Genomic DNA, 27,581 nt, shown 5'->3' on the forward strand with positions numbered 1-27,581 from the left:
TGCTGCAAAGCCAGCCGTAAAGGTTAAGCCCAGGCTTGGGGCAGATTAAGAGCTGAGCCTTTTTCAGCACATACAAATATTCCCAAATAGTAGGAGGGATCGGTTCTGCCCAGAGGAGGGGACGTCCTGGCAGACGGCACAGGCAGGAGGAGCTGCCCTGGTTGCAGCACGAATCCTTCCCTGCCTGCACAAGGCTGCTTTGTCCCTCCACAGCAAGAGAAATCAGGCCCTTGACAAAAACAGTCGAGGGCTGGGCTGCAACCAAAGCTGCTTTCGGAAGCGTCAATGCGCAATAAAGTCAGGAAAGAACCAAAAAAAAAAAAAAAAAAAAAAAGAAGTTTTATTAAACAGGAACAAAACCAGAAAACAACCAACCAACCAAAACCGAACCTCCCCACAGTTTGCCCCAGCCTGAACCCCCGTGCCCACGGGGCTGCTCCTCTCCCACCCCGCAGCCGAGCTCGGTCTTCCCGAGGCAAGGGGTCCCCGGGGGTCCCTAGGGTTTCTGGCTGAGGGTGGGCCCCGCCGTGGCGATGATGGAGGAGCTGGCCAGGCTGCTGCCCAGCGTGATGAGCGTGGTGCCGGCCCCTCCGGGCAGCACACCCTGGGGCAGCAAGTGTCTGTTGGCCAGAGCCTCTCTGGTGTGGAGGATGGTGCTGCCGTCATCCACCACGGAGGGAACCCTCCCCAGGGTCTCCACCGCCCCCAGAGCGTGGCCGAGGGCCGCGGTGCTCTTGGGCAGGCTGACCTTCTCCCTGAGGTGGCCCAAGGGTCCGTCACCCTTCACCGCCGCCAGCGTCGAGGTCAGGATGACCGTCTTGGAAGCCGTTTGCAGGACAGGGCCCACCTTCGAGTGTACCAGGCTGCTGGGAGGGCTGGGGGCACTGCCCAGGGGGGAGGCGGCGAAGGAGGTGATGGCACCAGTGGGAGAGGTGGCGGAGGCGGAGGAGGAGGAGGAGGAAGGCTGGATGCCCGGCAGTTTGAGGGGGACAGAGGTAGCCTCACCCATCACAGATTTGGTAAGCGCAGACAGCTTGGCGTCCGACATGACGTAGAGCGTCTTCATGGGGCTGGTGGTGGTCACTGCGGAGACGGGGAGAGCGTGGTCAGCTTGGCCGCGGGGACGTGGTGCCCCCGGGCCCCAGACCGATCAGAGGCCTCGCCCGAGACCCCAAAACAAACGCCAGCACCATCACAGCCGGGGCGAGGAAACCACAACAGCCAACCTCAGGCACCACCAGCGCCGCTCCCCTGTTAGGCCGCTCAGATTCCCCACCCCCCCCCCAGGGAAGCCCTTCTCTTCCTTCGGGGCCTGATCTCCTCCCCCAAAAAGTCCCCTCCTGTTTGGGACAGGACGGCGGTGGTTCTTCCCGCGCCACGCGCGCTCCGCCTTGCGCCGTCCTGCCTGCCGAGCTGCCACGGACCACACCGAGCTCGCGGCGGCCCAGCTCAAGGCGAGCTCTTGCTCATCTCTGGCACCTCCAGCTCCACCACCACCAGCAGCGCTGGGGGTGCTCAGACCCTCATCGCTCTCCACCCCAGTGGAGGAGGCTAAAAGCCTTCAGGCTTCGGGAAACAAAGCTCTCTGTGCTCTCCAGCGACGGCAGAGGTCGGATCGCGGCGGTGACCCCGGCCGAGCCGCTCCCCAGCTGCACCCGCAGTAGCCACCGCCCGGGGAGCAACAGAGGGGAGAGAGACTTCACCGAAACCTCAGCGCTGGGTTGAGGCGTGCGCAAGGGAGGGGGAAGAGCCTGGAGACCCACCGCCGGTTAAACGCTGGCCAGGAAAGGCCCCGACCTGGAGCAGCCCACGGTTTGTCACCCAGGGCTGCGACTTGTTCCGTCCCCGGGGAGCCCCCGCTGAGGAGCGGACGGCAGCACGCCCAGCGTTGCGGCGGCACCCGGGGCGCGTGGCGGCGCCCCTCGGCGGCGGTGGCGGCGGGCCGCCAACACCCCCGGCGCAGCGTGGGAACCTCCGCAATGAAGCGGCTCGAGCGGGGAGGGCGCGGAGCGAAGGCTAAACCAGGACGGGACCACTGACCCCACCATCCTGGGGTGCGGGAGGGGCAGGAGCACGGCGGGAACAGGCGGCTCCAGCCACCCCGACACAGACACGCGATGAAGAGATCGGCAACGATCGCTCCACGAAACAAAAAGCCGGGAAGAATTTCGGGGCTAACCCCCCCCCCAGTCCCGCTCCAGCAGCTTTCCTACAAACTGGTCCTCACCGCTGGATGCAAAGCCAGCCTGAACCTCCAGCCACAGCAGGTCAATTCTCCACAGGTCCAACTCCACCCGCTAGCCACGACAAATAACAAAAGGCACAAGGAGGAAAAAAACCCAACACACAGGGAGGACAACTTAAGGCCAGGGTTTCTGCACCTCCCTGCTGGGCCCTGGGGGAAACGAGCGGCGTTTGAGGGGCCGCAGAGGTCGGGTTCGCTGGGTTTAACGCCCGCAAGGAAAGGCGACCGCGCCTCGTTTGCCCTTGGGGCAACTGGCACAGCCCCGACTGCCTGCTCCCCTTGGAGAGCTGCTGGACCGAGGAAAAGGAAAACTCTGGCTCGGCTGGCAGCGGGCTTTTTTTGGTCCAGAAGCCTTTGAGGCTGCAGTGGACCGTATCGCTGCTTTGTGGCTATTTTGGTTTATTTTTAAGTCTGAGGCTACCGGCTGGGTAATGGCTCCGCCGTGTTTATTGGGCTGTCATTGGGGCTGCTCTCCCCAGGCAAAATAAACGTGGGCAGCAGGGAGAGTGCTTAGCGCTCCGGGCGCGTGACGGGGACCCCAAACACACGCGTTCAGGCTCACGTTTAAACACCCTGCTCAAAACCACGGCTGCACTGAGCCACAGCTCCTTGGGCAAAGAAACCACAGGGGAACCTCACTTCAAGAAGAAGAAAAAAGGGGAATCTCACTTCAAGAAAAAAAACCAAAACAAAACAACACAACACCCAAACGAGGGGCTTAAAACCAAGCAGCGTTCAACGCAGCTATTCCCCGCCGTGACTCCGCAGCAGCATGGCTCCAACCCGGCCTCCGCTCGGCTCCCCAGGCCGGCCGCCCGCGCCCCGCCACTGCCATGCGCCTCACCTACGGGTGCTGCCGCCGCGGCGGCGGCGGTCGGGTGCGCCGCGGGGTCGGCGGGAGCCATCTCTGCGCCAGCCTGGGCTTTGCTGAGATCCATCTGAGGCAGCAGCTTGCCAGGAGAGGCGGCGCTGGTAGCTGGGGCGGCCAGGTTCCCAACAGCACCGTCTGGAGCCTGGAAGGGTTAAAGTAACGGAGAGCTACTGGAAGTGCCCCGGCATTCCTGGGGGTGGGGGTGGGGGGGGGCCTGCGCTAGCCCTCACCCAAAAATGTCCTCTCCCTGTTTCTTCTAGCCTTGCCCTCGCTCCGACCAGTCGTGACCAAGCTCATGGAAAAACGAGTATTGAGAGAAAATCCGCAGAAATCCGCATTTTAAAAGCGCCGACACCCCCATCGGGCAGACCCGCTTGCAAGATTGACGCGCTATTACCAGCGGCACCAGTGACAGCCCAGTAAGAACAGGAACAGCACATGCCACCCTCCGCGTCCAAAGAGCCTCCCTCTTGCCTGACGAAGACGTACAACTCCCTCCGACAAGAACCAGCTGGTTACACAGCACCAGTGTCCATCGGATGTCCCATACTGGGACAACCGGGGAGTTTGGATTTGTATCCTAAGGCAGACGGCAGCACACCCCGGAGAGCACCGACAAGCTGCAGTGAAATACCTGGAAATTCCCTCATTTGAGGGGTCCTTCCAATGCCTCTGGGTCGGTTTCACTTGCCCAAACTCTGCCCAGGTGCATCTGCGACCTGGTACCGCAGAGCACGGGCTCCTGTGCTGCCCCTGGGAGCCCTCACAGCCCTGACCTGACATAATCCAAGCTCCGAAGCAGCTTTTCCAGCTACAAAAGCAGATACCCACCTCTCCGGTCAGACTTCTCTGAGCCAACTCGCTCGCTTCGCTCCGCTGCTGACGAGCGTCGCTTAAGCTCCAGTCTGAGCCCCCCAGGCCCAGGCAGGTCGCAGCCTGCTTTTCCGTGCCTTGTGCAGCACTTTTAACGGTGTTCCATTAGCTATAACTAATGTTTCTGCCCCTGGGAGTCAAAAGGGTCAGACTTGAGGAAAAGAAAGGTGTTTACGGCCTGCTTCGAGCACATCCACCACCAGCAGCCGGCTCTGGGCAGGGCTGGAGTCGAAGCTCTCCTCATGCCATCCGAGGGAGACGCCAAAGCTCAAACCAGGACCTCAGCTCGCAGCTCTGGTCACGGCTGCGTCAATCTTTGTGCCACTCGGCAGAAAACAAGAGCGTGATCCGGCATCAGCATCACCCCACACTTTATGAGGCTACTGTCAGGATATAACCGCGCTGCACAGGGGGGGAACTCACACCAAAAGCCACGTTCAAACCGCCATGGAGCAGTTTCCTGAAAAGAGAAGCTGAAGCTCACTCAGGTTTTTCACTTGAAAGCCACGCAAACACTCTGGCTGCTTCTTTCTCTGCTACTCACGGAAAGCCTTTGCACCAAACTCCCCAGGGAGATTCCTCAGTCTCCCGCCTCCCGTTTAATGCCCACGGGGGCTGGGGGGGGGGAAGGAAAGAGAGTCACCCGCTCAAACTGCACCTCAGCTGCTCCAGGCATCGCCCCAGCCCCCATGGTTTAAAAAAATAAAAAAATAAAAAAATCACAGCGCTCGGCCCCTGCGTGGGCTTCACGCTTCCTGCGCGGGCACAGCGGAGCCGCCAGCTGGAATTTCAAAAGGGAACCCAACCGACAGCAGCTTTGGCTACCGCTGAAAACACAAAGAGCCGAAGCCCTCAGCGTTGTCCCCCAAAGCCTTTTGTAAATTTGCTCTTTTACAGGAAGCCCTGCTAGATTACGTAATCCCATGTGCTAGAGGTGCACGCGAGCTGACATCAAGGGCTATAATTAGTTACAAAAACACTCAGCTCATTCCATTTCCTGTAAAAACCCGCTTTCAGTTTGCTTTTGAAGCAACTCTCGCAGCCGGCCACACGATTAAGCCCTACCTTGGACACATAAGCTCAGCACTGTAGGGAGAAGTCACGCCGCAGGACCCAATATCCAGTTCCAAGTGCCTTAAAACATTAACCCATTGATCTGTGCCAGCTTTCCTTACACCGAGGAGCGAGCGTTCTGCTGGATATTTAGGGTCTCAGAGGCAACACGGGACGTAAAGGAACGCACGCCCGTTCTGGGGGTTTATTGAACGGCCTTTGAAGAGCACAAAAACTGCCTCCAACGTGGATGAAGAGTTTCAGACCTACGAGAGCGACTCACCCACCGCTTGAGCGGGATCGGCGCCGAGTTGCCCGAGCCCTACGTTTCCAAGCTCCCAGCTCAGCTCTGCCATGTTAGCCAAGTGACTGAAAAACACGGAGGAGCCCAGGGAGAAAGGACACGGGTGCTCCCGAGTCTGGGCTTTAACCAGCAGCAAACCAGGACTCTGCGTGGAAACGACCGGCAACGGTGGGTGCAAGGCCAGCCCTAAAGCAGCGCAGGACAACTTAAAGATTCACGGCTGCTGCTGTTAATACTTACCCAACTTCCAGCCAAAGGCTTCCCCCTTAGGATAACGCCTCCCTAAATGTATCTCAGGGCTTCAAGCAACCTCTGCGAGCAGCAGCAAGGAGGAGAAGCCCTCTCCCTGCCTCCCCAGTGCTGCCCACAACTCGAGCCGGCCCAGCAACAGGCACCAGAACTAGAGAGCTTCATCTACAGAGCAAAGGTTGCTCTGCCTCTCCTGCCGCCAGCTTGCCTGCCCGGGAGCCACGTTAGGGCTAGCAAAAGGAGGAAAATCATGTGCAGGAGAAAAACAAACCCTGGAGCGATCTCGGCACCCTCTGCCTTCACTGCCAGCTTGTTAAATCCCTGTTGGGAACTGGAGCTTGATCCCCACTGGACACTCCACACTCATCCGACCGCCCAAGCTGCAGCATTTCTCATGGAGGGAGTTTGTCGACTCATTCTTTGAACTGCTTCCTCCCTGCGAACGCCTGCCTCAAACTGCCGGACAGGCAGTTATTCCCCCTCGGGATACGCTCAGGCAAGCGGCATCCCTTTTCCTGCAATGCCTCCTCCAGTCCCGGGAGGCAGCTCCTACATCCCTTGGTCCAAGAAAGCGCCTACAAGGAGAGCCGAGCAGCGGAGCTGGGACCACAGCGGGAAGCCACGTGGGCTTGGGTCAACCTTGGTGACGGCACATCCCAGCCACCGCTGGCCAACTGTTCCGTGCAGGGAGTCAGAGCCAACCTTTCCCCCCGCCCCCGTCACGTTTAGATCCAGCTCAAAACTGACAGTGGGTTAAGACGGAGCCCAAGGACACACTTGCAGTAAACTCACCCCTTTCTGCAGGATTTGGGGTGGCGAGGTCCACGCTAAGTACCCAAGACCACCACGTTCACACCAAAAACCCCCTCTCCGACTTGGCACCTTGTGCTGTCAACTCAACAGCACCAAGAGGTGCTTTCCGGGAAGCAGGAAACAGCCGGGATCCTTCAGGCAGTACCTGGCACGCGTGGAGAGTCCAAACAGTAGGAGCTTTTCCTACTGTCAGTGATCCACCTCCAAAAGGAGATCTGTAGCGAACAGACACAACCCCGGAGCGCGCGCCCAGCGCCTCACAGATCGGTTTCGACAGCGCGGCAGTGAGAACGAGCAGGAGTTGGGGACCTGCAGAAGGAAACCGTACAGTAACCCCAACACCCACAGGGGCCCAGCCTCAACGTCAGGGCATCTCATCGTCAGAAGCAGCACTTTCAAGAGGAAGACGGCTCCAGACAGCACAGCCAACCCACTCTCCTGCCGGAACGGAGATAAACACTCTACAAGGAGCTTTCCTCCTCCCACCAAAACCTGCTCCTGCCAAGAAAACCTGGAGTTTCGGTAACAACTCCCATGCTTGTCAGCTTTTGGAGTCTAGCCGGAGATTCCCTCGGTGCGGCACCAGCACGATACGGAGCACAATCAACCCTGCCACTAACAGACACGAAGATGACCTGGGGCTTCTTAACCACCGCTTTGCAAGGCCCCTTCCCGTGCAGCCCGAGCAAAGCAACGAAGCTCATCGCACCTCAGAGATGGGACCGGGAACGCTCTCCCCAGGACCGCTGTATCCGCCCTGGACTACGAAAAAGCTCAGCAGAGCAGCAGCGGACGCTTCCTCTACAGAGAAGATGCCAAAAATTACCTGAGGTGCCTGCGTCTGCATCGGTTGTTCCTCAAGCTGGGGCTGGACGGTCCCCATGGCAGCCTGGCTGAGCGTGGTCACGCGGCTGGGCTGCCCACGCAGCGTCACTGTAATGGTCGTCGGGGCCTTCAAGCCTAGAAAACACATGAGCAAGACACCCCTGAGAGAGGAAGAGGTTGCAGAAGCCCCGTTCACCAACCAGGGGCGCGTCTTCCCATTAGAAGCAGCTCCTCAGAAATTGCCAGCCCACGCAGTTGCCCGTAGCTACAGCTCAAAGGCAAAACACGCTTCGGAAACGCGCGTTTCGGGGCGATGGGGTGGTCGAGGCGCCTGCCTCGCGTGCCTGGCCCCCTCCTCCCTCACCTGCCGCCTGGTTGGAGATCTGAGCCAAGCCAGGGAGGCTGCTGGCCAGCTTGGCCAGCCCCCCGTTTGTCAGCAGCTGGTGAATGGCCGTGGGCTTCCCGCTCGCCGAGGCTCCCAGAGACAAAGAGGTGGCAACCGGGATGGTGCGGACTATCGTGCCGGTGCCCGTGGTGATGGCGCTCAGGTTCTGGATCGGCGCGGGCGTCTTCACAGCTGAGGTCTGGAAGGAGAAGCAGAAGCACTGAACACCTGGAAGGAAAGGGGATGCCAGGATGGCACAGCCTCTCCCTCCCGCAGAAGCTAGAGGTTTTTAGAGGTCAGAGTTTCCACACTTCGTTCTGGTGGCCATAAACAGGTCCAAAAGCAAGTAAACTTGTCCCTTCCAGGCTGCACACGCTCCTTTCAACTTGAAAGCACGACCTGGGAGAAACCGTAGCTCTGCTTCTAATGAAGCCACCCGTTCTGAAAGAGGTCACCCCAAGCTGAAGGGACGGGGAGTCTCACAGGCATGGGTTTTCCCAGAACAAGGAGAGAGAGCCCTCATCCTCCCCATTTGTTCTCCGACTCCTCAGCATTTTCCAGGCAGCCACCCAGAAACAGCTTCCCACAGCCCTGCCTCCCAGAGCTCACGCTGCTTACGGCACCCCTGAGCCCCCAGCACACCGCCAAGGCTCGGCTGCATCTTGTCAGCTGCAGTTCACACCCAGCATCCCTCATCTCTTCTGGTCCTGGAGCAAACTGGGCCTTATCTAAGTTTACTCCGACTCCTACCGCTTTTATCTTCCCCACAGCTTCCCTCCCGAGAGGGATCTCTGACGTTTGCAGGCTGCATACCTGCACGGGTGGCCCAGCAGCAGCCACGCTGGCAGGAAGGGCTGATGACTTGGTGCCGATGTCCTGCAGGCTGAAGCTCAGCCCTTGCAGCAGGCTGCTGGCCGATGCTGCTCCTGAAAAATGGAAAAGGATAAAAGGAATTAGGCTTGAACACGAAATTCCAGGTCTGCCATACAGCAGGCGCGTGCAAAACAAAGAGCAGCGTCCCAAGCAGCCTGCCCCGAGGTCGGCGGGGCTCCTCCTAGCTGCTCTCCACACCTTTCACGGCCGCAGCCACAACCGAGGTCAGCCGTGAAACGCGGGAGGCAAGAGGAGGTCGGTTTTGGCGTCTCAAGGCATCGTTAGGTACAAATGACACAATTCAGGTCACCTTCAGCCCCGCTCCATAGCCTCCCACTGGATCCCTGCAGGCTCTGCGACAGCAAACGCTGCCTCAGCCAAACCCAAAGCAACCAGGGAACGCAGGAAAGAGGATCCACCAAACGATTTTGAGCCTGGTTTACCTTTTACATTGACAAGAGCGACATGGAGAGAGGGAGGTTACCTTGGAGGGTACTGGCGGGCTGGGCTTGCATGCAGTGGGTGCTGCTGGCCACCAGCCTGCTCTGCAGGGCGTGGAAAGCGCTGGGTGCCGTGCTGCTGGGGATCACGGTAGAGGGAGCAGGACTCGTGGAGGAGGTTTCTGCCGCTGAACTCAGCCTACAAAGCGAGCAGAAGAGAAAGACTCTGGTTAGAAGAAACCACACAGGGCAAGGTGAGGGGGCTTCGACAGCAAGCTGTCACTGGCCCAACGCAACCGCGACTCCTGGAAGCTTAAGGTAGGAAGCCGATGAGCTACAAGACCCAAAGCAAGAGAAGTTTCCACTGCAGCAGCTGGAACAAAACCAAAATCCACCCATTTCCAAATTGGAAGCGAGCTGGTTATACGTGGGCACCTACCCAGGTGCTGCCAGGGCGGTGTCACCCTACACAAAACCAATCTACCTTGCAGTGACGCATTTCCCATTTGAAACCTACTTTCTATTTGAAAACAGCTGCTCTTCTTCCTCTCCCCTCCCAGATCAGTCAGTTTTCCAAAGCTTGGTTTGAATTAAAAGGGAAAACAGTGATGCGAGATTGTCAAGGTCAGATTCATTCCCCGACAGAAATCCCTACAGCCAGCTAATCGACTTCATGAGCCGACACTGAGGCTTCTTTTCCCTGCCTTTGGGGAAAAAATGCTCGACTGTCAGAGGGAATGAAGGGAAGGATTAAAGACACCACCGAATTTCTGGCAAAGAGACCCCAGTCATTCAAAGGACAGAGATAAACAAACTTGGGTTTGGGAAACGAGATAGAAATATACCCCAACAGCCACAATATCTTCTCTACTTTTGCCTATTTCTGCTCTTCTCAAACTCAACTGCCAGTTGGCAAATAGTTTTCAGGAGCCAAAGCGTCTCCTGCACTTCAGAAAATGCCCGTCGTAAGCACGATACCAGGAAGCCCCCCGTGCAGAAATCACCCTGCTGCGACGCTTCCCATCAGCAGCCTGCCAACAACAACAAAAAAAGACCCACAGCTTCTAAAAAACAACCCCAAAGTCGCACTCACTTGGGGGTGGTGAGCAGTCCTGACAGCTCCTTCGCGCCCGACACAGACTGGCCGACAGCCATGGGGACCGGCTTTCCGGCGACAACTGCAAAAGAAGAAGAAGAAGAAACCTCACTCTCTCCCCTCCGCGAGGCTGCAGGGATTCCCCCTCTCTGGCACAACCACCCCCAGACACAGCGCTGCAGGCCACGGCCTCGTCCTGCTCCCAAAAGCAGCTTCTCGAGGAAACCTCCGCCGCAGTCGCAAACACGCAGCCCAGGCGATCGGCAGCGTGTCTTGATTTATTCCCGGGAGTTGTGAGTAAGAACCAGGAAGCTGCCGCTGTGGAAGCGTTACGGCAGGCAGGATGGAAGGAATAAGCTTCAAAAAAAAAAAAAATCTGTAAGCAGCGAGATCTCAGGCCCTCACCGCCAAATGCAAATCTCTCTCCTCAAGGTTCTCTCCTCTGATCCCCTCCTCCTAGGCCCTCACGGCACCTCAACCGACTAGCTCGGCTCTGGCTGGTCGCTAGCGCTCGATTTTGTAAGCATTCTTTAGAGACACTTTACAAAATACACAGGGATGCGGCGAGTCACAATATTTGTTTATTGCGGCGTTTCGGGGATACAACTGCGTTTGTCTTGGGCATTCCTCCTGCTCACGCACGGTAAGAGGGAATTCTCGTTTTGGTTCATGTTTACTTCTGCAATTCATTTCCTTTCTGTGAAAAGAAGTAAAGTTTGGAAAATTAAAAAAAAAAAGAAAAAAAGAAAAAAAAAGATTCCAGAAACCAGGTATTTTCAAAGCTGCCAGAAGATGAACTGTAACCCTAAAAAACGACGTGTACTTATCACTTCATTTTCACAGTTCTGTTAAATTAACCACGAGACGCTTCCGAAGGAGCAGAGTTACTTCCCAGCTTTGAAAACCTCTGATTTCCCATCAGAACGGAGACGCTGACCTTTCAGTCCTGCAGCGCATCGAGCCAACGCTAATAACGAGCGGCCGCTTCACGGGTCGGCGGCTCCGCTCTCTTGACGTGACGAAGATGTTCACGCCAGCGCGGCCAGCAAGGAGGCAACATCCTTCGGGTACGAGGGTGACGGCAGCCAAAGCTTTTGGCCTCCCTTACTAAGGCTCAGGGGGAAGAAGACCGAGCACATCGCCTCTTCTCGGGCTGCAGGGACCTCTGCGACGCGCGTCGCAGCGGGCGTTCCCAGCCGCAGAGGCAGGAGAGGAGCTGGAGTTAGTTCCTACGTGCATCAAGCGCGCATTGTGCCGGACCTCAGGCCCAAAGGGGAACGGCAGAGCGGGACACTCGGCCGGATCGTGAAGTCTTCCGGAGGGAGGAACATCACCGTCATCCCTAAAGCAGGAGCACGTTCCAGGCGAGAGCTTCGTGCAGGAGCGGGCAGCAGAAGCGGGAGACGCACACGGTCTGCTTGGAGCAGCGGGTCCCCCAGGACCGGCATCTTGCTTCCAGCAGCGGCTCGACGCCTCAGAGGAAGGTGTAAAATTCGCCTCGCAGCTCACGAGGCTGCGGCCGAGCGTTTAATCCCAACCGCTAGGGAAAAACAAGAGGCTCCTGCCAAGCTCCTGGGTGCTGTCAGCCCCCCACGCTTCCCCAGCTATCCCCAAGCCGCTCACACCTTGAGCCTCACGCTGTTTTCTGCGGCCAACTCCTCCGAAAATAAATACGTTATTTAAAAAAAAAAATAAAATAATAAAAATCACAGCTCCCCTCCCATCCCCACGCCGTGCCCCAGAGGAGCGGGTCTGGGCACAGCCTGGGGCCCGCTCTCTGGTTAAAAAGCAGCCACGCGATGGCAACTCACTTTCTGCCTGGGTGGTGAGGGGCGCTCCGTTCCCCACGGCAGCAGCATCTCCGTGGGAGACAATGGTCACCTTGATTTTGGCTCGTTTGGAGGCTTTGGTGCACTGGGTCGGGCTGGGGGTCTGATGCCTCTTCAGCTGCATACGTACATCATCTTTCTCAGCCCCTTCCGAGTGCTCTGAGGAGACTGGAACTAGGGGACACAGAAGTAGCTTTTTGAAAACTGACGGCCGATCCCTCGAGGTCAGCGCTGCTCCACCGAGGTGCGGAGAAGGGACACATGCCCATGCACACTTCCACAGCTCCCTCCATGCCAGCCTTGCCCATCTCCCATGCACCAGGAACCCACGCTTCTCCTTTTCACCATCTACGCTGACTTCCACGTGCCCCAAGCGGCTGTCTTAGGGTCAGGACTTAGCTTAAGCTACTCACAGGCCACGGCAGGAGAGCGGATGAGGCCTGTCTCGCCTGCGCCGCGAAGAAAAATGGATGCCTACAGCGACACCGCATCTCCACATAAAACGCTTCTCATTTCAAACCGGGGCGTAATCAATCCTGGCATCAGGCCCCTCCAACATCCCTAATTTCCAGGTGAGGGGACAAGGGTGCAGACATTTGCAGAGCTGGTGTAGACACGCTGCCAAGGCTGGGATTAGAGCTCAGCCCGCCTGCTCCTCCGACACCCCAGCCACGGTATTTGCACGCCTGTGGCTCGGCACATCCCTTCCAGCCCTTCCAGGAGCTGGACTGGGGTGTACAGGTTTCTTAGAGGCACCAAGCGAAGCAGCCGCGAGCCCAAGAGGTGCGGCAGCAAAGCCAAGCCCCCGCATACGCTGCTTGGTACCGGGGGAGAAAAGCCACGAGCGGAGCTTTCCCTTCTGCACCGACACCTCCTTTTGCTGCCACGTCCTTGACCCGCCACGTCCGTTTCGCCCCGCCTAGAGCACAGCCTTGCTGAGGCCAGTGCTGTCCAAAAAAAAAAAAAAAAGCACCGAGGACCCACGACAAGCACCTCCGGGCAGCCCAGGGCCAAAACACAGCCACGAGGTGCCGCATCCCGCCCGTCTGTTCTCCACACACGGCTCCCACCGCCGGGCGTACGATCGTCCAGCCCCCGGCCTGAACTGCTGGCGGGCTGGGTGGAAAGCGGGGCGCGGATCCGCCTCCTGCTGTGGCGTTCCCAGCCTGGCAGCGCTCAGAAACGCCGCCGCCGCTACGGCCGAGGGCTGCCGTGATCCGCGGCGAGGGGGAAAACGGCCTTTGCTCAAAGCTGCGGAGAGCTTTCTCCACCGAGAGCTTCTGCAGGCCGCCGGTGAGCCAGCTAACCCCCTCTTTACAGACGGTCCTGGGCATCCAAGCCGTGTATTCCACAGCCAAGATGTACAGACCTCTTAATTTATATCTGTCTAGACAAGGAAAGATCACAAAATCGATAGAAATTCAGATGTGCACGTGTGTGTATATATATGTATACACTCCCTGCGTATCACACCACCTGAACTCGGGGTGTAGGACAAGACTGGAGCCAAACCCCTAACCATCAGGCGACTCCAAGCGTTTCGGGGCCGCTCTGGTCCCCAAGACAAGCACCAAGCTCGCTGTGCTGCTCAAGACGGCCCGACTCGTGGCTCGAGCGTGTTAACTCGTGACACTCGTGCAACTTCTCCCCCCCCCACCCCCTCCCTGTGCCTCCCACCCACCTGCAAACATGCACGGGCCGAAACACCGCCCGGAGAGACCTCATCACGCGTGCACAGACCCCAGGCACCAAAGCCCCCCGCCTCCACCCAGTGCCACCAGCCAAGCAGGACAGCGAAACGGCACATGCACAGGCGTTAGGTGCCCCTCAAAGCATCGGCGAGCAGTGACCCAACGTCCCTCCGCGGCCCCGCCGCACGAGAGCGGAGCCTGCTTCGGCTTGCGCAGGGGGCACGCTGCAGCTGAGCGTTCGGGAGGAGCACCCCGCGCCCGAAACCTCAGCCAACGCTCCCAGCACGCACCCCAGCTTCCTACCTCGCAGCTCAGGCAGCCGAGGCAACGCAGTAAGGAGCCCAGAGACCTTCATGGGCTTTTAATCTTATCAAAAGACAGTCCAGGCTGGTGCCAGCCTCCCCACCCGCGGGGTAACGTCCACTGTGGTTCTTCTTCCCAGCAGACACCGGGTGGGAGGACTCCAGACAAGCACAGGGCTCCACGTGGGCTCCCACATCGCACAGGGGAGACCACAAAACAAGGCTCAAGGGAGAAAGAAACCTTTAGAACCACCAGCTCGGGCCACCACTGGCCTCAGGAGCTTGTTACCACGGTTGTACGTGGCAGTCTGGACGCTCATGCGTGCTCAGGGCCAGCAGGGAGCCTGCGTCTTCCGAGCCTACACACCGCAGACCAAAACACCACCAGGTTCTCCGTATCCAGCGCTTGCACGTCAAGTTAAAAGCACTGGCACTGTTGCAGAGGGGCAATTCTCACCCACGCCACCACTCTCAGCACCCTGGGGTCACCCGAAGGGAGAACTGACACCGACAGCTCACGTGACGACACCGCCGCCTCCCAAAGCCTTGGATTCCAACTTCTCATCCTCTCCTAAGCCCAGATCCGCCGTCACTGCCACCCAAGACTGCAAAATGCGTCTGTAGACACGCTGTGGATCTCGCCCCCTCGCCCTCAGGGCGCTGCACACGCCGAGGTCCGCCTCTCTGCGAGCTGCAGCACCCAACACGAGAGACCACGGGACTCGAGACCGCTCACCTCCGCCTGTCTCCTGGTCCAGACAGCATCCCTCTCCTACCACATCACCGTCTTCCCAAAGGCATCCCTCTCCCCAACCTCTCTGCCCTTCTCCAACTCTCTCTGGCTAAGAAACGCTGCTCCACCTTGTCGACATCTGCCCCTTCCAAGTCACGGGGCAGGTCGCACGTTTCTGCTCCCGCCGAGAGCCCCTTTGCTGCTCCACTGGGACGCTCCGCCAACACACGCCATCTCTCGGGCTGGTGTTCACGGCCCCTTCTCAGCCCCAGCCCAGGAAAGGGGCCAAACTCCCGACCACAACAAGTCACCGCATCATCCACAAAGTTTTAGTCCATCAGGGCTAACCGGTTGCCAGACGAGGCGGCTCGAAGAGCGGTATTTACCCACCGGAGCAGGGAAAGGGGAAGAGCTCAGGAGAAGTTAATGCTCTCAGTTAGCAAGTGGGCCGTTTGCTTTAGCTTCCAACACAGCAATGAAAAAGCAAAAAAGCAGGGGGACAAGGGGACATGTTGGGCCACGTCCCCAAACCAATGCAAGGGGAAAAAAAAAAAAGGAAGACGATGAAAGAAGGTAGCAGAGACAGAGAGAAGGAGGGAGGCGGAGAGAGAGAGACAGCGAGAAGTGAGGAGATACTCACCAAAGAGACATGAAGAGGTGCCAGGAGGAAGAGCTTTCCTCACCAGCATGTTTTGTTTCAGAAAAGCAGCGAACTGAGCTGAAATGAATCAGAGAGAATTACAGTATCACAGCCCGGCTCTGAAGGGGGACAGGGAACTCCAGGAACGACCCACAGACAGAGACCTCGGAGCAGGCAGGCAAGGCAGAGAGCTCCAGACACGACTCATCCAGCCACGAGGCACAACGGAGACACATCGACCTCCTCTCTGGAGGAGAGGCATCATCCCAGCTTTCACCGAGAGCACGTCCCGACAGCACGAGCCCCCTCCAGCCCCACAGCCACCGGGAAAAAAGGTCCGGGGAACGACAGCGGGCTGGGCTGCGAGAGGCAGGGCTAGCCTGACCGAGCAGTGGCGCTGAGAAGCTGAGAGCAGCCGGGCAGACGTCAGCCAGCGCATCCCTGAACAGCTACGGCCACAAAACGCAGGCCAGACGTCACGCCGCAGCGGCGCTCCTGACAAAACAAGGCGGCCACGACACGCCCCACGCCGCAGACCCTCCTCCTGCTACCTAGAAACTTCCTCCCTCAGCTGCAACAAGGGAATCGATTCCTTTAGTCCGTGGGCTGAGAAATTAAGGAGCGTACCCCCGAGTTGGAGAACGGCTTTAGAGAACGTGGAGGGTCACACTGTGGCAGGAGGCAACAAGAAGCCTGTTCAGGTCTGTCCTGAGCAAAGAAATAAGGAGAGAAGGGAGGATGGAGAACTCTTCCCCAGCTGCTGCTGCTATTTGCCAGAAGGGATCACCATCGACAAAACCATCACCTACATTCACAGCGCTCACAATCAGACTGAAGCTGCACCGTAAGGTTGTTAATCAGCATCTAACAGGACAAAAAAACCAACACCCCCCAGAGCTCAAGCTGGTTTCTTATTCAGAGCAGGTTTCCCACTGCCATTTGCTGCAAGATGACTCTGTAATTACCCAGGCCCCGCTGTTTCAGTCAGAATTCAACAGCCACAATCCTCTCCCGGGTACCTTTAGTCTCCTTCCCGAGCAGCCTTCAAGGATTTGAGACACCAGTCAAGGGGCTCACGCTTGAAAACAGAATTAAGAGTACGGCTACGCGGCCATTCGGTCAGCCAGAGCCAGTGAAAACCCTTCCCGCTCTGAACAGAAACACGGCACCACAAGCTGTGGAGACACCATTTCCAATCTCGTTTCAACCCTCCGCAGGCTGCTGCCTTCGGGTGACAGGGACAAGGGACCGAGCTGTAGAGAAAGCTGCCACGGGGAGCGCGGAATTCAGGACAGGACTCGGAAAACAACCCCCCCAGATGCGTCGGGAGGGGTAAAAGACCAACCATCCAGCTGCTGAGAGGGAAGAGGGAGGGGAAGCTGCAGGGCATTACCTTGTGCCTGCTTGTGCGTCAGGACGGCGTCCGTCCTCTGCACTTGCCTCTTCAGCAGCTGCGCGGGGCCGATCTGGCTGGGCTTCTGGAGGGAGGCCACGGCGGCCATTTTAGTCTTGGGGCTTGACGTGGGGCTGCTGGAAACGCTGGATAAGTCCTGCTGGAGGAGAAGGAACACGTCTCACGCCGCCGTTCCCGTCGGAGGCAGCCGTAACCCCGCGGGGCGCAGCACCCCGGCGTCCTTTGGCTGGAGCAGAGCTGCCTCCAAGGTGCGCTCGCCCCCACCACAAGCCACTAGTCCTCCCGTACCCTCTCACCTTCCCCTTCCAACGCTAACCACGTCTTTCGCCACATCCTTCAGTGGTACAAAAGCATCTCTTTACACCACCTCAGCCTTTCCCAGCTCAAAATTACCCCGGAGAGAGCCCCCACCTCGGAGCCCGAAGGCGAGGCGGGCACTTTGGCTGCTGGCGAGGCGGGCCTGCTGCTTCTTTCCGGCAAGTCGAACGACAGATCCCTCCTGGTCGAGTCACGAGGCTTCTTCTTCTTCTCAGCATCCAGGTCACGGGGATCGGAGCCCGAGTGGCTCTCTGCTCGGGTGAGGACTCCAGTCAAGAAGTCAGCTATTTCATCCTAGGAAGGACGAAACAAAGAGTCAGGCGAAGTGCAGGGCTCTAAACGACTGATCTTCACGGCTTGAAATAAAAAAAAAAAAAGCAATGAAAGATTTCCAAAGAGACAACAGATAAGGCTCCCTAGGTTTAATATTCTGCAAAAAGAAAACCTAAAACCTTACAGGTAGACCTTGGCGTTCTCATTAAAGCTCATACTCCACTGATTTATGACACACGGGAGAGAAACATGATGGTTTCTCCCATGCTCCCAAAAATAGTGCTTGCTTCCCCGGGCAGGCGTGCTGGAAGACTCCGAAAACTACCAGGAAGCTCACGTCTCTCCTCCTGACAGCAGCCAGCCACTTCAAAACCCCACTCAGGAGATAGATGACCTTCAACCCAACCAACCCTGGCAGTGAGGTTGTAACTTGGGGGAGGGGGATCGTTGTTTATAGATATGAGGTGTAAAAGGAAGGTTTCTGTGGTTACCTGGATGCACCTGTCCACCATACTCTGGGTCAGGCCTTCTGACTTCTTTTTGGCTTTGCTTATCCTATTTAAAAAACCAGATGGAAGTGAACACACGTTTGGTTTTGCACTTTCACACTCACAACATCATTCTTCACCTGAGAGGCAGACTCAAGCTCGCTCCCTTACCCAGCCAGACACAAAGGCAAGAGCCAGCTCCCTCCGCTCTCGACTCAAGAGCCCCGTCTGCTGGAGAGACGAGATTCATCCCTCGGAAGTGCCGAGCCAAACTTCCACGACGAGGAAAAAGGCCCAGCATTCCAAAGCATTTTGCAAAGCAAATAGGACATTTCCTTCCCTTCAGAGCTCTGCTTTCGGACCCAGTAGTGGAATTCCACGTTTCTTTCTCTCCTCTCCTTGACTGATCATCCCTAGTTTAGATTTCCAACTGGTACGATGCTCCAAAACCTTGCCTGCGCTGCTGGGTCCGGCTCTAGCACCAGACCAACCCTGTTCTCACACACGCCTCGCTCAGGCGCTTGGTGCAGTTCTTCCACACACACACACGAGTGTGAGAGCAGAACAGGCTCCAAAGTTTACTGAAACCTCAGGAGCTTCTCGCTGGCTCTTGTAGCCTCCCTTACCCCAATTCTGTGCACAGCCTCCAAAAGCTACATACTCCAGAGCCAGGCGTGGCATGAAAAAGCAAGTACTGGTTCTAGTACCCTGGACCTTTAACTTACCACTGGGAGAAACGATAAAGACTTATCGCAGAAAACCAACCCTCTATCCAACACACCTGGTTTCAAACAACAAAGCTGAGCCTGATGGAACATTTTTAAGCAGTTCCCATCCAGTTTCAGTACCAGATTTGGTGGGTTTTTTTTTTGTAGGCAGCACGTTCAGATCTTGCCCGGTGTTCCCGGGAAGAGAGTATCCATCTCGCAGAGCCTCACCTGAGATTGTCATCTGCTCCTCCCACCACCACCATGCTGTTATCGGCTCGTATCTTCTCCCGGAAATCTTCCATCGCTTCGACGTTGCACTGCAGGGAATTCTGACCGATCACAAAGAGGACAGGGGTCTTCATCTCCAGGAGGGGGTCGTCAACATCCTGCAAGAGCAAAGGGAATGGTCACCTGGAAGGACTGACCCAGGAGGCAGAGTCTTTGGAGCCAAACGCCTTTCTGAAGGAGATCAGGATTTCCAAAGAGGGAAGGCACGTGCCTCAGGGGCGGACAGCACTTCACGTGCCGTCCCCTGCACCCTGAGAGGAGAGAAGTCTTAATTGTGCAGCTCGTTAGTGCATCATGAGACAGACTGACTCAGGAGCTGAATGAGCTGCTACTCCTTAGCAGCTCAGACCGACACCCTCCCCCTCAGAAACCCTATTTCGCCGCATTTCCCTCCTTCCCAGCTTTTCCTGCACCAACCCAGGACGAGGCTGAAGCAGCGCCAGCTTCCTGGGATGAGCCCCTGATGGGATTTACAGAGCTGCACCGAGTCCTCCGCTCGAGAGCCGCACCGTGCTCCAGCCAATGCCTTTTATCCACATTCCCACTACCCTCAGATCGGCCATTTCATTAGCACAACTGTAATGGTTCCCAACCCGGCCAACACACCGGTCAGCTCACAGATAATCCCATAAAAAAAATCTTCCAGTCCTCCCTGGACTTCCAAGCCCGATTCTAAGAAACAATCTAGGGAGATTAAAGGGGAAAAAAAAAGACAGTTCTTTAAATGGCTCCGTTTCTCTTTGGTCCTTACCCCTCTGGGGCCATCGACGGTGAGAAGCGGGAATCCAAGGCACACAACTGCAGTGACATACTCCATCACTGAAACCTGGGGAGGAAAAACCGACAGTCAGCATCCTAGGAGTCAAGGGCATCGAGGGTGCGAAGGCGGCTTTGCCAGGCTCCTGCTGGGCACAGAAACATCCTCCGTATTTAGACCTTGCTTTGTCGATTTAAAGTGAGTGAATGACTCGAATTGCTTATGCCCCCACGACCAGAAACGATATTTGTCTCCAAGCCAGGCCTTGGAAAGAGAAAATGGACAAGAAGAATCCCAGCAGGGCCTTAAACGCAGCAAGAATTCAAATCTAACTCCGAGCTGAAGCTGTCAAACGGGCTCTGAGAGGACGCAAAGGACTCGGGTACTTACGTGACAGGCCACCAAAGCCCCCGTGTTCCACCCGATCAGGATGATCGGCTTGTGAGAGAAATGGCTGTGAATCTACAGGAAAAATAAAAAAAAGACACGGATGGAGAAGAGGGACAGGCAACAGGACAAAGCACCGGGGTGGCACGGCACCTCCGGGCGAGGGGAACAGCGTGAAGGGAGCAGCAAAGGGCTCCCCGAGACGCTGGTCGCTCTCCCTTACCTCCGCCACTTTTCCCCTCACCGCCCCGATCATGTGTTCCAGGCACTGCAACACTCCCACCCCGCCGCCGTTGTTCAGCAGGTGGGTGGCGACGGGAATCACCTGCGGTTCGAAGCGGGAGATGGATCAGTAACCAAGGTGTTACTGGGGACAAAAGGGACCGAAAACAGTCAGCACGGACTGGAACCCAGTTTAGGCACCAGCTCGTGCTTTCTCTCTCCTGCCTTCCCCCGGGGATTCACTTCTAGCTACTAAAACCAGAGGAAACAGAGACTTCCCCACGGATACAACCTCTGCTACTCACCTCCCTCCTGGACACCCACATTAATCAGGTGTGTGAGCAGCTCTGTAGCCAGGCAGAGCACTAAGGTAACCTATAGTCTCTCTCCTCCAACTCTTCCAACCTTAATAACAGTAATGACGCAGTCTAAACTGCTCAAGGAGGATGACTTCGGTCACCAAGAGACCCCAAACGCATCAGATTTGGGCACCTTCATCCCCTGTGCAGGGTCTCAAACGGTAAACGCTGCAGGTGGCAGATACCAGCCTCTGCTTCCAGCAGAAGCCACGATTTTGGTGCACCGAAGCCTTATAAAAGACAAGCTCAGCGGCTGCAGCTTAGGGCAGCTGCTAGGTTGAACTTCCCTCCTTTCCAAGCCAACCATACAAACCTTTCCCAAGCAGGAAAGCTGCGACTGCCAGAACCGGTGCCGGCGGGAAGTGGGGAACATGGAGTTGGAGGGTCCGGAGGAAGCGATCAGGATGAGGGGGGAACCAGGCAATTTGCTCTATAAAATTCAATAAAGAGCCGTGTGAGGGAAAGCCGCTTCCCCGCCCGAGACCTCGCTGCCCAGCCTGGCCTGCACAAAAAGCAGCATAGCTCATGAATTGATCGCATTTTCCCCACCCAAAGCCACCTCAGGATAGGAATGTGCCCCAACAGAAGGGGTTCCCTCTCACTGAGCAAGCCTAAAGCAGGAGGAAAAGAGCCCAGGCAGCAAGACAGAGGCAGAAGGAAGAGGATAGCAGAAGGATGGGAAGACTAAAGGCGACGTGAGACCAGCCCCAGGAGGTACTCACTGGTTTGTTGTGGGACAGGACGCCCACTGCTGGGTCCCAAGGTCTCTTCAGCAGCAGAGACAGAGCCTCGGCACCTGCTGCCCCCGTCTTCGCGGTGGAGGAGAGCAGCATCCTGTCGATCAGGGTGGGGATCTGAAACCAGAGGAAAAGCCTGAGAGAACGCACACAGCCACTCCACAGGAAGAGGATAAAAGCCCCATCGGCTGCCTTTAACGAGCTTTACGAAGGGAGAACGTTATAAGCGACAGCAAAGGCCTTCCCGGCTTTTCTCACCTTCCCTTTCAGCGTTTGCAGAGCATCCAGGTAAGCAGCCAGCACGGGCAAACTCAGGGTTTCCACTAACGTCGTGTGAAGCCACTGGATCAGTTTGGTGTCCCAGTTCACGCTGGCCAGAGCTTGGCGGACCCTCCGAGCGCACTTGTCCACCGCTATCCTCCTCAGGACTGGCTCGTTGCAAGCCTAAAAACCAGGAAGTTCAAAAAAAGAAACACAGTTATGGGGTAAAAAAACAAAAAAAAAATGGAAATCGAGCATGCCACGTGCCTCCTAACCCGCTGGAAAGCATTGGCTTGGGCAGCCCAAGGTCCTCGGGCAGCAGGCGAAGGCCAACCGCCTCCCAGCGAGGACAAAACCGCGGCTCCCAGCAGCCCAGAGCTGCCTGGTGACCACGTAGCCCCAAGGGGAAAACTTTCAACTTGACTCAAATCGGGCTTTGTTCGGAAGAGATTGAGACAAACCCACGAGGCAGCAGCTGGAAAGGGCAACAGGGAGGACAAGCCCTTACCCCTTCGTTGGCCAAGCGAGCCAGGCGGTCGGACTGCAGCGCTTTGTGAATCTTGTTGAACAGCTTGTTCTGGGCCATCGTCCAACCCGTCCTGTCGGCAGAAACCAGGGGAGGAGGGGGGGGGAACGCAGGTGGCCGTGACACGCAGGTCCGGCGAGCTGCTGCCCGGTGCCCAAGGCCGTCGGCAGCCCAGCGGGGCGCCGGATCGCAGCGTCAGGAAGCGATTGGCGGCCACGGACGAAGGGAGTTTCGCTCCCGAGGATTTCAGTGCAAGGAGGGTTCAATAAAAACCACCAGGGTGTCACTAGGGTGTGGGGGTGAACATCCAAGCATCAGAAAGACAGGAGGAACGGCAGAAGCAATAAGAGAGGCCAAAATAATCCCTGGTTTTAGCATAGGTTATCGCCACATTTCTCAAACAAACCGCCCAGGGGAAAGAAACACAAAACACCCCTTGTCCCATCAAGCCTGAACTGGCTTGATTACAGTTCCAGGGAGGGGTTTTTTTTTAAACAGGGTGGAATTTATGCGCATCTTCATTTTCAATTTTTGACACTGGAATGTAGCCAAACTGAGGATCTACTGCCCCAGCCTCCTCCAGACAGAGGCGATGGCTTCCCGGGAAGCGTGTGGGAGCGGTTCTGTTGATGGGGGGTCGCCACCACGGCAAACTCCTCTCCCCCGCGGCAGAGACGCCGGCGCTTCTTTATGGCGGCGCTGGGAGCACGGGGGGTGGCTCCCTCTGACGTGCTTCAAAGTTACATCAAAAAGTTCAGCATTTTATACCCTTTCTCTGCAAAGTCGTGGTCTTTAACCTATTTCAATGTCAGCTGCATGTTATGCCCGCTATTAATTTTGACATTTACACTGATTGCTCCACCCTATTAACTAACTCCATGAGTATTCCTGTACTCATATAATCACGGGTCATCTTACTGATCCAGATCTCAGATCTACAAACCAGGACGGGGAGGAGGTGAGGGTCTTCACCTCAACACTCCTTAGTTTCTCTGGTTTCATCCCATCAGATAATTCACGCCAAGAACGGGCGCTTTCCCTCCCTGTCCCTGTCTCCTGCCTCCCTGTTCTGTTCTGGGCAGTTCCACCATGAGCAGCAGCTTGAGCTTTGACCTTCTCTGCGAGGCAGCAGCTGCTGTTTCTGAGCATCAGGGAGGTTTTGGGTGTTTCTTATTATAATGTAAACTGACTGCATTAATATAAACGCGTTAGTTATTCCTTAAAGCAATTAAGCCCTTCATTAAAAGCAATTAATTATCAATGAAAACTAATTATCTATTCAAAAATCCAAACTGGATTATAACAGTTGCACAGCTGGGCCAGCCTCCCCCGTTAAACCCGACAGCTGTCACAGCACCAGATGAGGAGTTTGGGGACAAGAATCCCTTTTCTTTGCACTCATTCAGCTCAGGAATGTCACTGCACGTCGAGCCACACTAAAAAAATCCCCCCCACCACACAACGGGGGGCTGGTTAGCGCCCCAATTTCTTCCTTTCCCCCCCGCCCCCCTCTCTGCGCTACCTGTTGACGTGCTCCTCCCAGTCGTCGGGCGGCGGAGGGGCGTCCGCGTCCGTGCGGGCGAACATGACGTGGCGCTCGCACTCGTTCATCACGCTGCGCGCCTTCTGGTTGTCGTAGAGGGGCACGGGCGTGGGCGTCACCGTCTCGACGTCGATGGGGACATCGGCTTCGCTGTGGGGAGGGAGGATGCTTTAGAGGGGGGGGGGGGGGGCTGGCTGCCGGGCTTGGCGATGAAAACTCCACGGGGTTTCAGGTCCGGGTGTTTTGTGATTCGCAGTCAGAGCTCAGGCCCCCCCCCCCCCCCCCCGAACCCCAAGACCAAGCCCCTGAGCTGTGACATTGAGCGCGTTGCCCAAACTCACCCCGCGACCCCAGGCCCAGCCTCATGCCCCGAGCCTAAACCAAACTGCTGAGGCCTCGCTGACCCCCTTCCCGCCCCGACCCCACGGCCGTGAAACCAGCCCCGAGCCCACCCCCAAGCTGAGACACCCCCCCCTAATTCAGCCCCCACATCCTCCCACGTACCCCTCAAGACCCCTCCCAGTCCCTCAGCCCCACAAGGCACCCCCAGTCCCACACTCTCCCCTTAAGACATCCCCCCCAGCCCCACACTCTCCCCTTAACACATCCCCCCCAGCCCCACAAGGCACCCCCAGTCCCACACTCTCCCCTTAAGACATCCCCCCCAGCCCCACAAGACACCCCCAGCCCCACACTCTCCCCACAAGACAACCCCTCAGCCCCACAAGACGACCCCTCACAGACCACTCGGAACCCCTCCCCAGCCCTACATAGGCCCCTCAGCCCCACAAAGAGACACCCCCAGACCCACACTCTTCCCTCACAGACCCCTCAGGAATAGGGCCCTCAGTCCCACATGACCCACCCCAGACGCACAGTCTCCCCTCAAGACCCCCCCCGAGCCCCACACTCCCCCCTCACAGACCCCTCAGGACCTCATCCCAACCCCACAAGACACTCCCAGACCCACATTTCCCTTCACAGAGCCCTCAGGGCCCCCCCCCCAACCCCTCCATAGGCCCCTCAGTCCCCTAGTCCCATATTCTCCCCTCACAGACCTCTCAGGACACCCCCAGCCCCACACTCTTCCCTCACAGACCCCTCAGGACCCCACACACAGACCCCTCAGGACCCCACACACAGACCCCTCAGGACCCCACACACAGACCCCTCAGGACCCCACACACAGACCCTTCAGTCCCACATTCTCCCCTCACAGACCCCTCAGGATTCCCCCAGCCCCACCTAGGCCCCTCTGGCACACAAGACCCCCCCTCATGGGGCCACACTCTCCCCTCAGACTGCTCAAGACCCCCCCAGCCCCACAGGACACCCCCACCAGCCCTATGCTCTACCCTCACAGACCTCCCAGGACCCCCCCAACCCCTCCATAGGCCCCTCAGCCCCCCAGGCCCAAATTCTCCCCTCACAGACATCTCAGGACCCCCCCAGCCCCTCACAGAACTCTTAGGATCCCCCCAACCCTCACATAGGCCCCTCAGGCCCACAGGACTCCCCCCAGCCCCACACTCTCCCCTTAAGACATTCCCCCCAGCCCCACAAGACAACCCCTCACAGACCACTCGGAACCCCCCCCCAGCCCTACATAGGCCCCTCAGCCCCACAAAGAGACACCCCCAGACCCACACTCTTCCCTCACAGACCCCTCAGGAATAGGGCCCTCAGCCCCACATGACCCACCCCAGACGCACAGTCTCCCCTCAAGACCCCCCCCAAGCGCCACACTCCCCCCTCACAGTCCCCTCAGGACCCCATCCCAACGCCACAAGACACTCCCAGACCCACATTTCCCTTCACAGAGCCCTCAGGGCCTCCCCCAACCCCTCCATAGGCCCCTCAGTCCCCCAGGCCCACATTCTCCCCTCACAGACATCTCAGGACCACCCCAGCCCCTCACAGAACTCTTAGGATCCCCCCAACCCTCACACAGGACCCTCAGATCCAGAGGACCCCCCAGCCCCATACTCTTCCCTCACAGACCTCTCAGGACGCCCCCAGCCCCGCAGGACCCCCTCCAGCCCCACGCACACCCCTCGCAGAACCCTTACGACCCCCACGTAGGCCCCTCAGACCCACAGGACACCACCCCCCCCCCCCAGGCCCACACTCTCCCCTCACAGACCCCTCAGGACCCCCCCAGAGGCCCCTCAGCCCCCCCCTCCCACATTCTCCCCTCACAAATCCCTCAGGACACCCCCCCATCCCCACATAGGTCCCTCAGCAGCCCCCAGCCCCACATTCTCCCCTCACAAACCCCTCAGGACACCCCCCCATCCCCACATAGGTCCCTCAGCAGCCCCCAGCCCCACATTCTCCCCTCACAAACCCCTCAGAACACCCCCCCATCCCCACATAGGTCCCTCAGCAGCCCCCAGCCCCACATTCTCCCCTCACAAACCCCTCAGGACACCCCCCCATCCCCACATAGGTCCCTCAGCAGCCCCCAGCCCCACATTCTCCCCTCACAAACCCCTCAGGACACCCCCCCATCCCCACATAGGTCCCTCAGCAGCCCCCAGCCCCACATTCTCCCCTCACAAACCCCTCAGGACACCCCCCCATCCCCACATAGGTCCCTCAGCAGCCCCCAACCCCACATTCTCCCCTCACAAATCCCTCAGGACGCCCCCACCCCCCCATCCCCACACAGGCCCCTCAGCCCCACAGGCCCCACACTTCCCCCCCATCTCCCCCAGACCTCCCAGCCCCACAACCACCCCACCCCCCCCCCCCCCATCCCCGGGCTCACAGGGCGGTGCCGGGCTGTCGCCGCGGTGTGAGGAAGAGCATGCGGGTGGGACGAGCGGCGCTGGCGTCAGGGTGGGCGCTCCAGGGTTTGGCGTAACTGTGATCCAGGCAGACGAGGTCCAGCTCCCGCTCGTGCACCGACAGCTGCAGTAACAACGACGTCCCCATCCTCCGCGCCGACCACTGTAACTCCCGGTCGCGATCGCGCTCCCGGTCGCGATCACGGTCCCCCCCGCGCTGCGACATGGCCCTACCGCCCCCCGCGACGCATCCCGCCGCGCCCGGCCCCGCCTCGCCGCGCATGCGCCGGCCGGCGCATGCGCGGCGAGGCGGGGCCGGGCGCGGCGGGGAGTAAACCGCGGAGGGTGGATTCCAGGGGAGCGGAGCGGAGCGGAGCGGAGCGGAGCGGAGCGGGACGGGACGGGGGTAAAGCGCGGAGAGCGGAGCGCGGAGCGGAGTGGGGGTGGGGACACGCGCGGATCTGGGGGACGTGGGGATGCGGGGACGTGGGGGCTCATGGGCAGTGGGATGCGGTGACATGGGGACCCGGGGACATGGGGAGGCAGTGACATGGGGACACAGGGACACAGGGACGCGGGGGTGGAGTGACATGGGGACACAGGGACGCAGGGACATGGGGATGGAGTGACATGGGGACATATGGACATGGGGATATGGGGATGCAGTGACATAGGGACACAGGGACACACAGACATGGGGACACGGGGACATGGGGATGCAGTGATATGGGGACATGGGGACACAGGGACATGGGGATGCAGTGATATGGGGACATGGGGACACGAGGACGTGGGGATGCAGTGACATAGGGACACAGGGACACACGGACATGGGGATGCAGTGACATGGGGACATATGGACATGGGGTGGGGTTGCAGTGACATGGGGACATAGGGACACAGGGACATGGTGATGCAGTGATATGGGGACATGGGGACACGGGGACTTGGGGATGCAGTGACATGTGGATGTGACATGGGGACACGGGGACATAGGGACACACAGACATAGGGACACAGGGACATGGGGATGCAGTGACATGGGAACATATGGACATGGGGACACGGGGACACAGGGACATGGGGATGCAGTGACATGTGGACATGGAGATGCAGTGATGTGGGGACATGGGGACACAGGGACATGGGATGTGGTGATATGGGGATGCAGTGACACAGGGACATGCGGACACAAGGACATGGGGACACACGGACATGGGGATGAAATGACATGGGGACATATGGACACAGGGACAGAGGGGCATGTGGATGTGGTGACATAGGGAC

General features: G+C 58.1%; 1 protein-coding gene across 1 annotated transcript; it reads right to left on the reverse strand.

Annotated features, from left to right (window-relative positions):
* Positions 1–496: 496 nt before the first annotated feature.
* KANSL3 (KAT8 regulatory NSL complex subunit 3) lies at positions 497–22,035 on the reverse strand. Its single transcript, XM_086477073.1, has 20 exons — positions 21,945–22,035; positions 21,434–21,619; positions 21,161–21,292; positions 20,752–20,868; positions 20,081–20,182; positions 19,861–19,932; positions 19,465–19,539; positions 18,654–18,811; positions 17,719–17,782; positions 17,048–17,248; positions 16,616–16,772; positions 15,223–15,300; positions 11,839–12,030; positions 10,025–10,109; positions 8,976–9,130; positions 8,432–8,544; positions 7,598–7,817; positions 7,235–7,368; positions 3,090–3,258; positions 497–1,083 (listed from the first exon to the last, which is right to left on the reverse strand). The coding sequence occupies exons 1-20, from the start codon at positions 22,020–22,022 to the stop codon at positions 497–499; spliced, it is 3,075 nt and encodes a 1,024-aa protein (XP_086333199.1). The 5' UTR covers positions 22,023–22,035.
* Between the last annotated feature and the right edge of the window lie 5,546 nt (positions 22,036–27,581).

This window comes from Leptosomus discolor, chromosome 23 (assembly GCF_034619465.1).
Source record: "Leptosomus discolor isolate bLepDis1 chromosome 23, bLepDis1.hap2, whole genome shotgun sequence".
In the NCBI taxonomy this organism is placed as follows: Eukaryota; Metazoa; Chordata; class Aves; order Leptosomiformes; family Leptosomidae; genus Leptosomus; species Leptosomus discolor.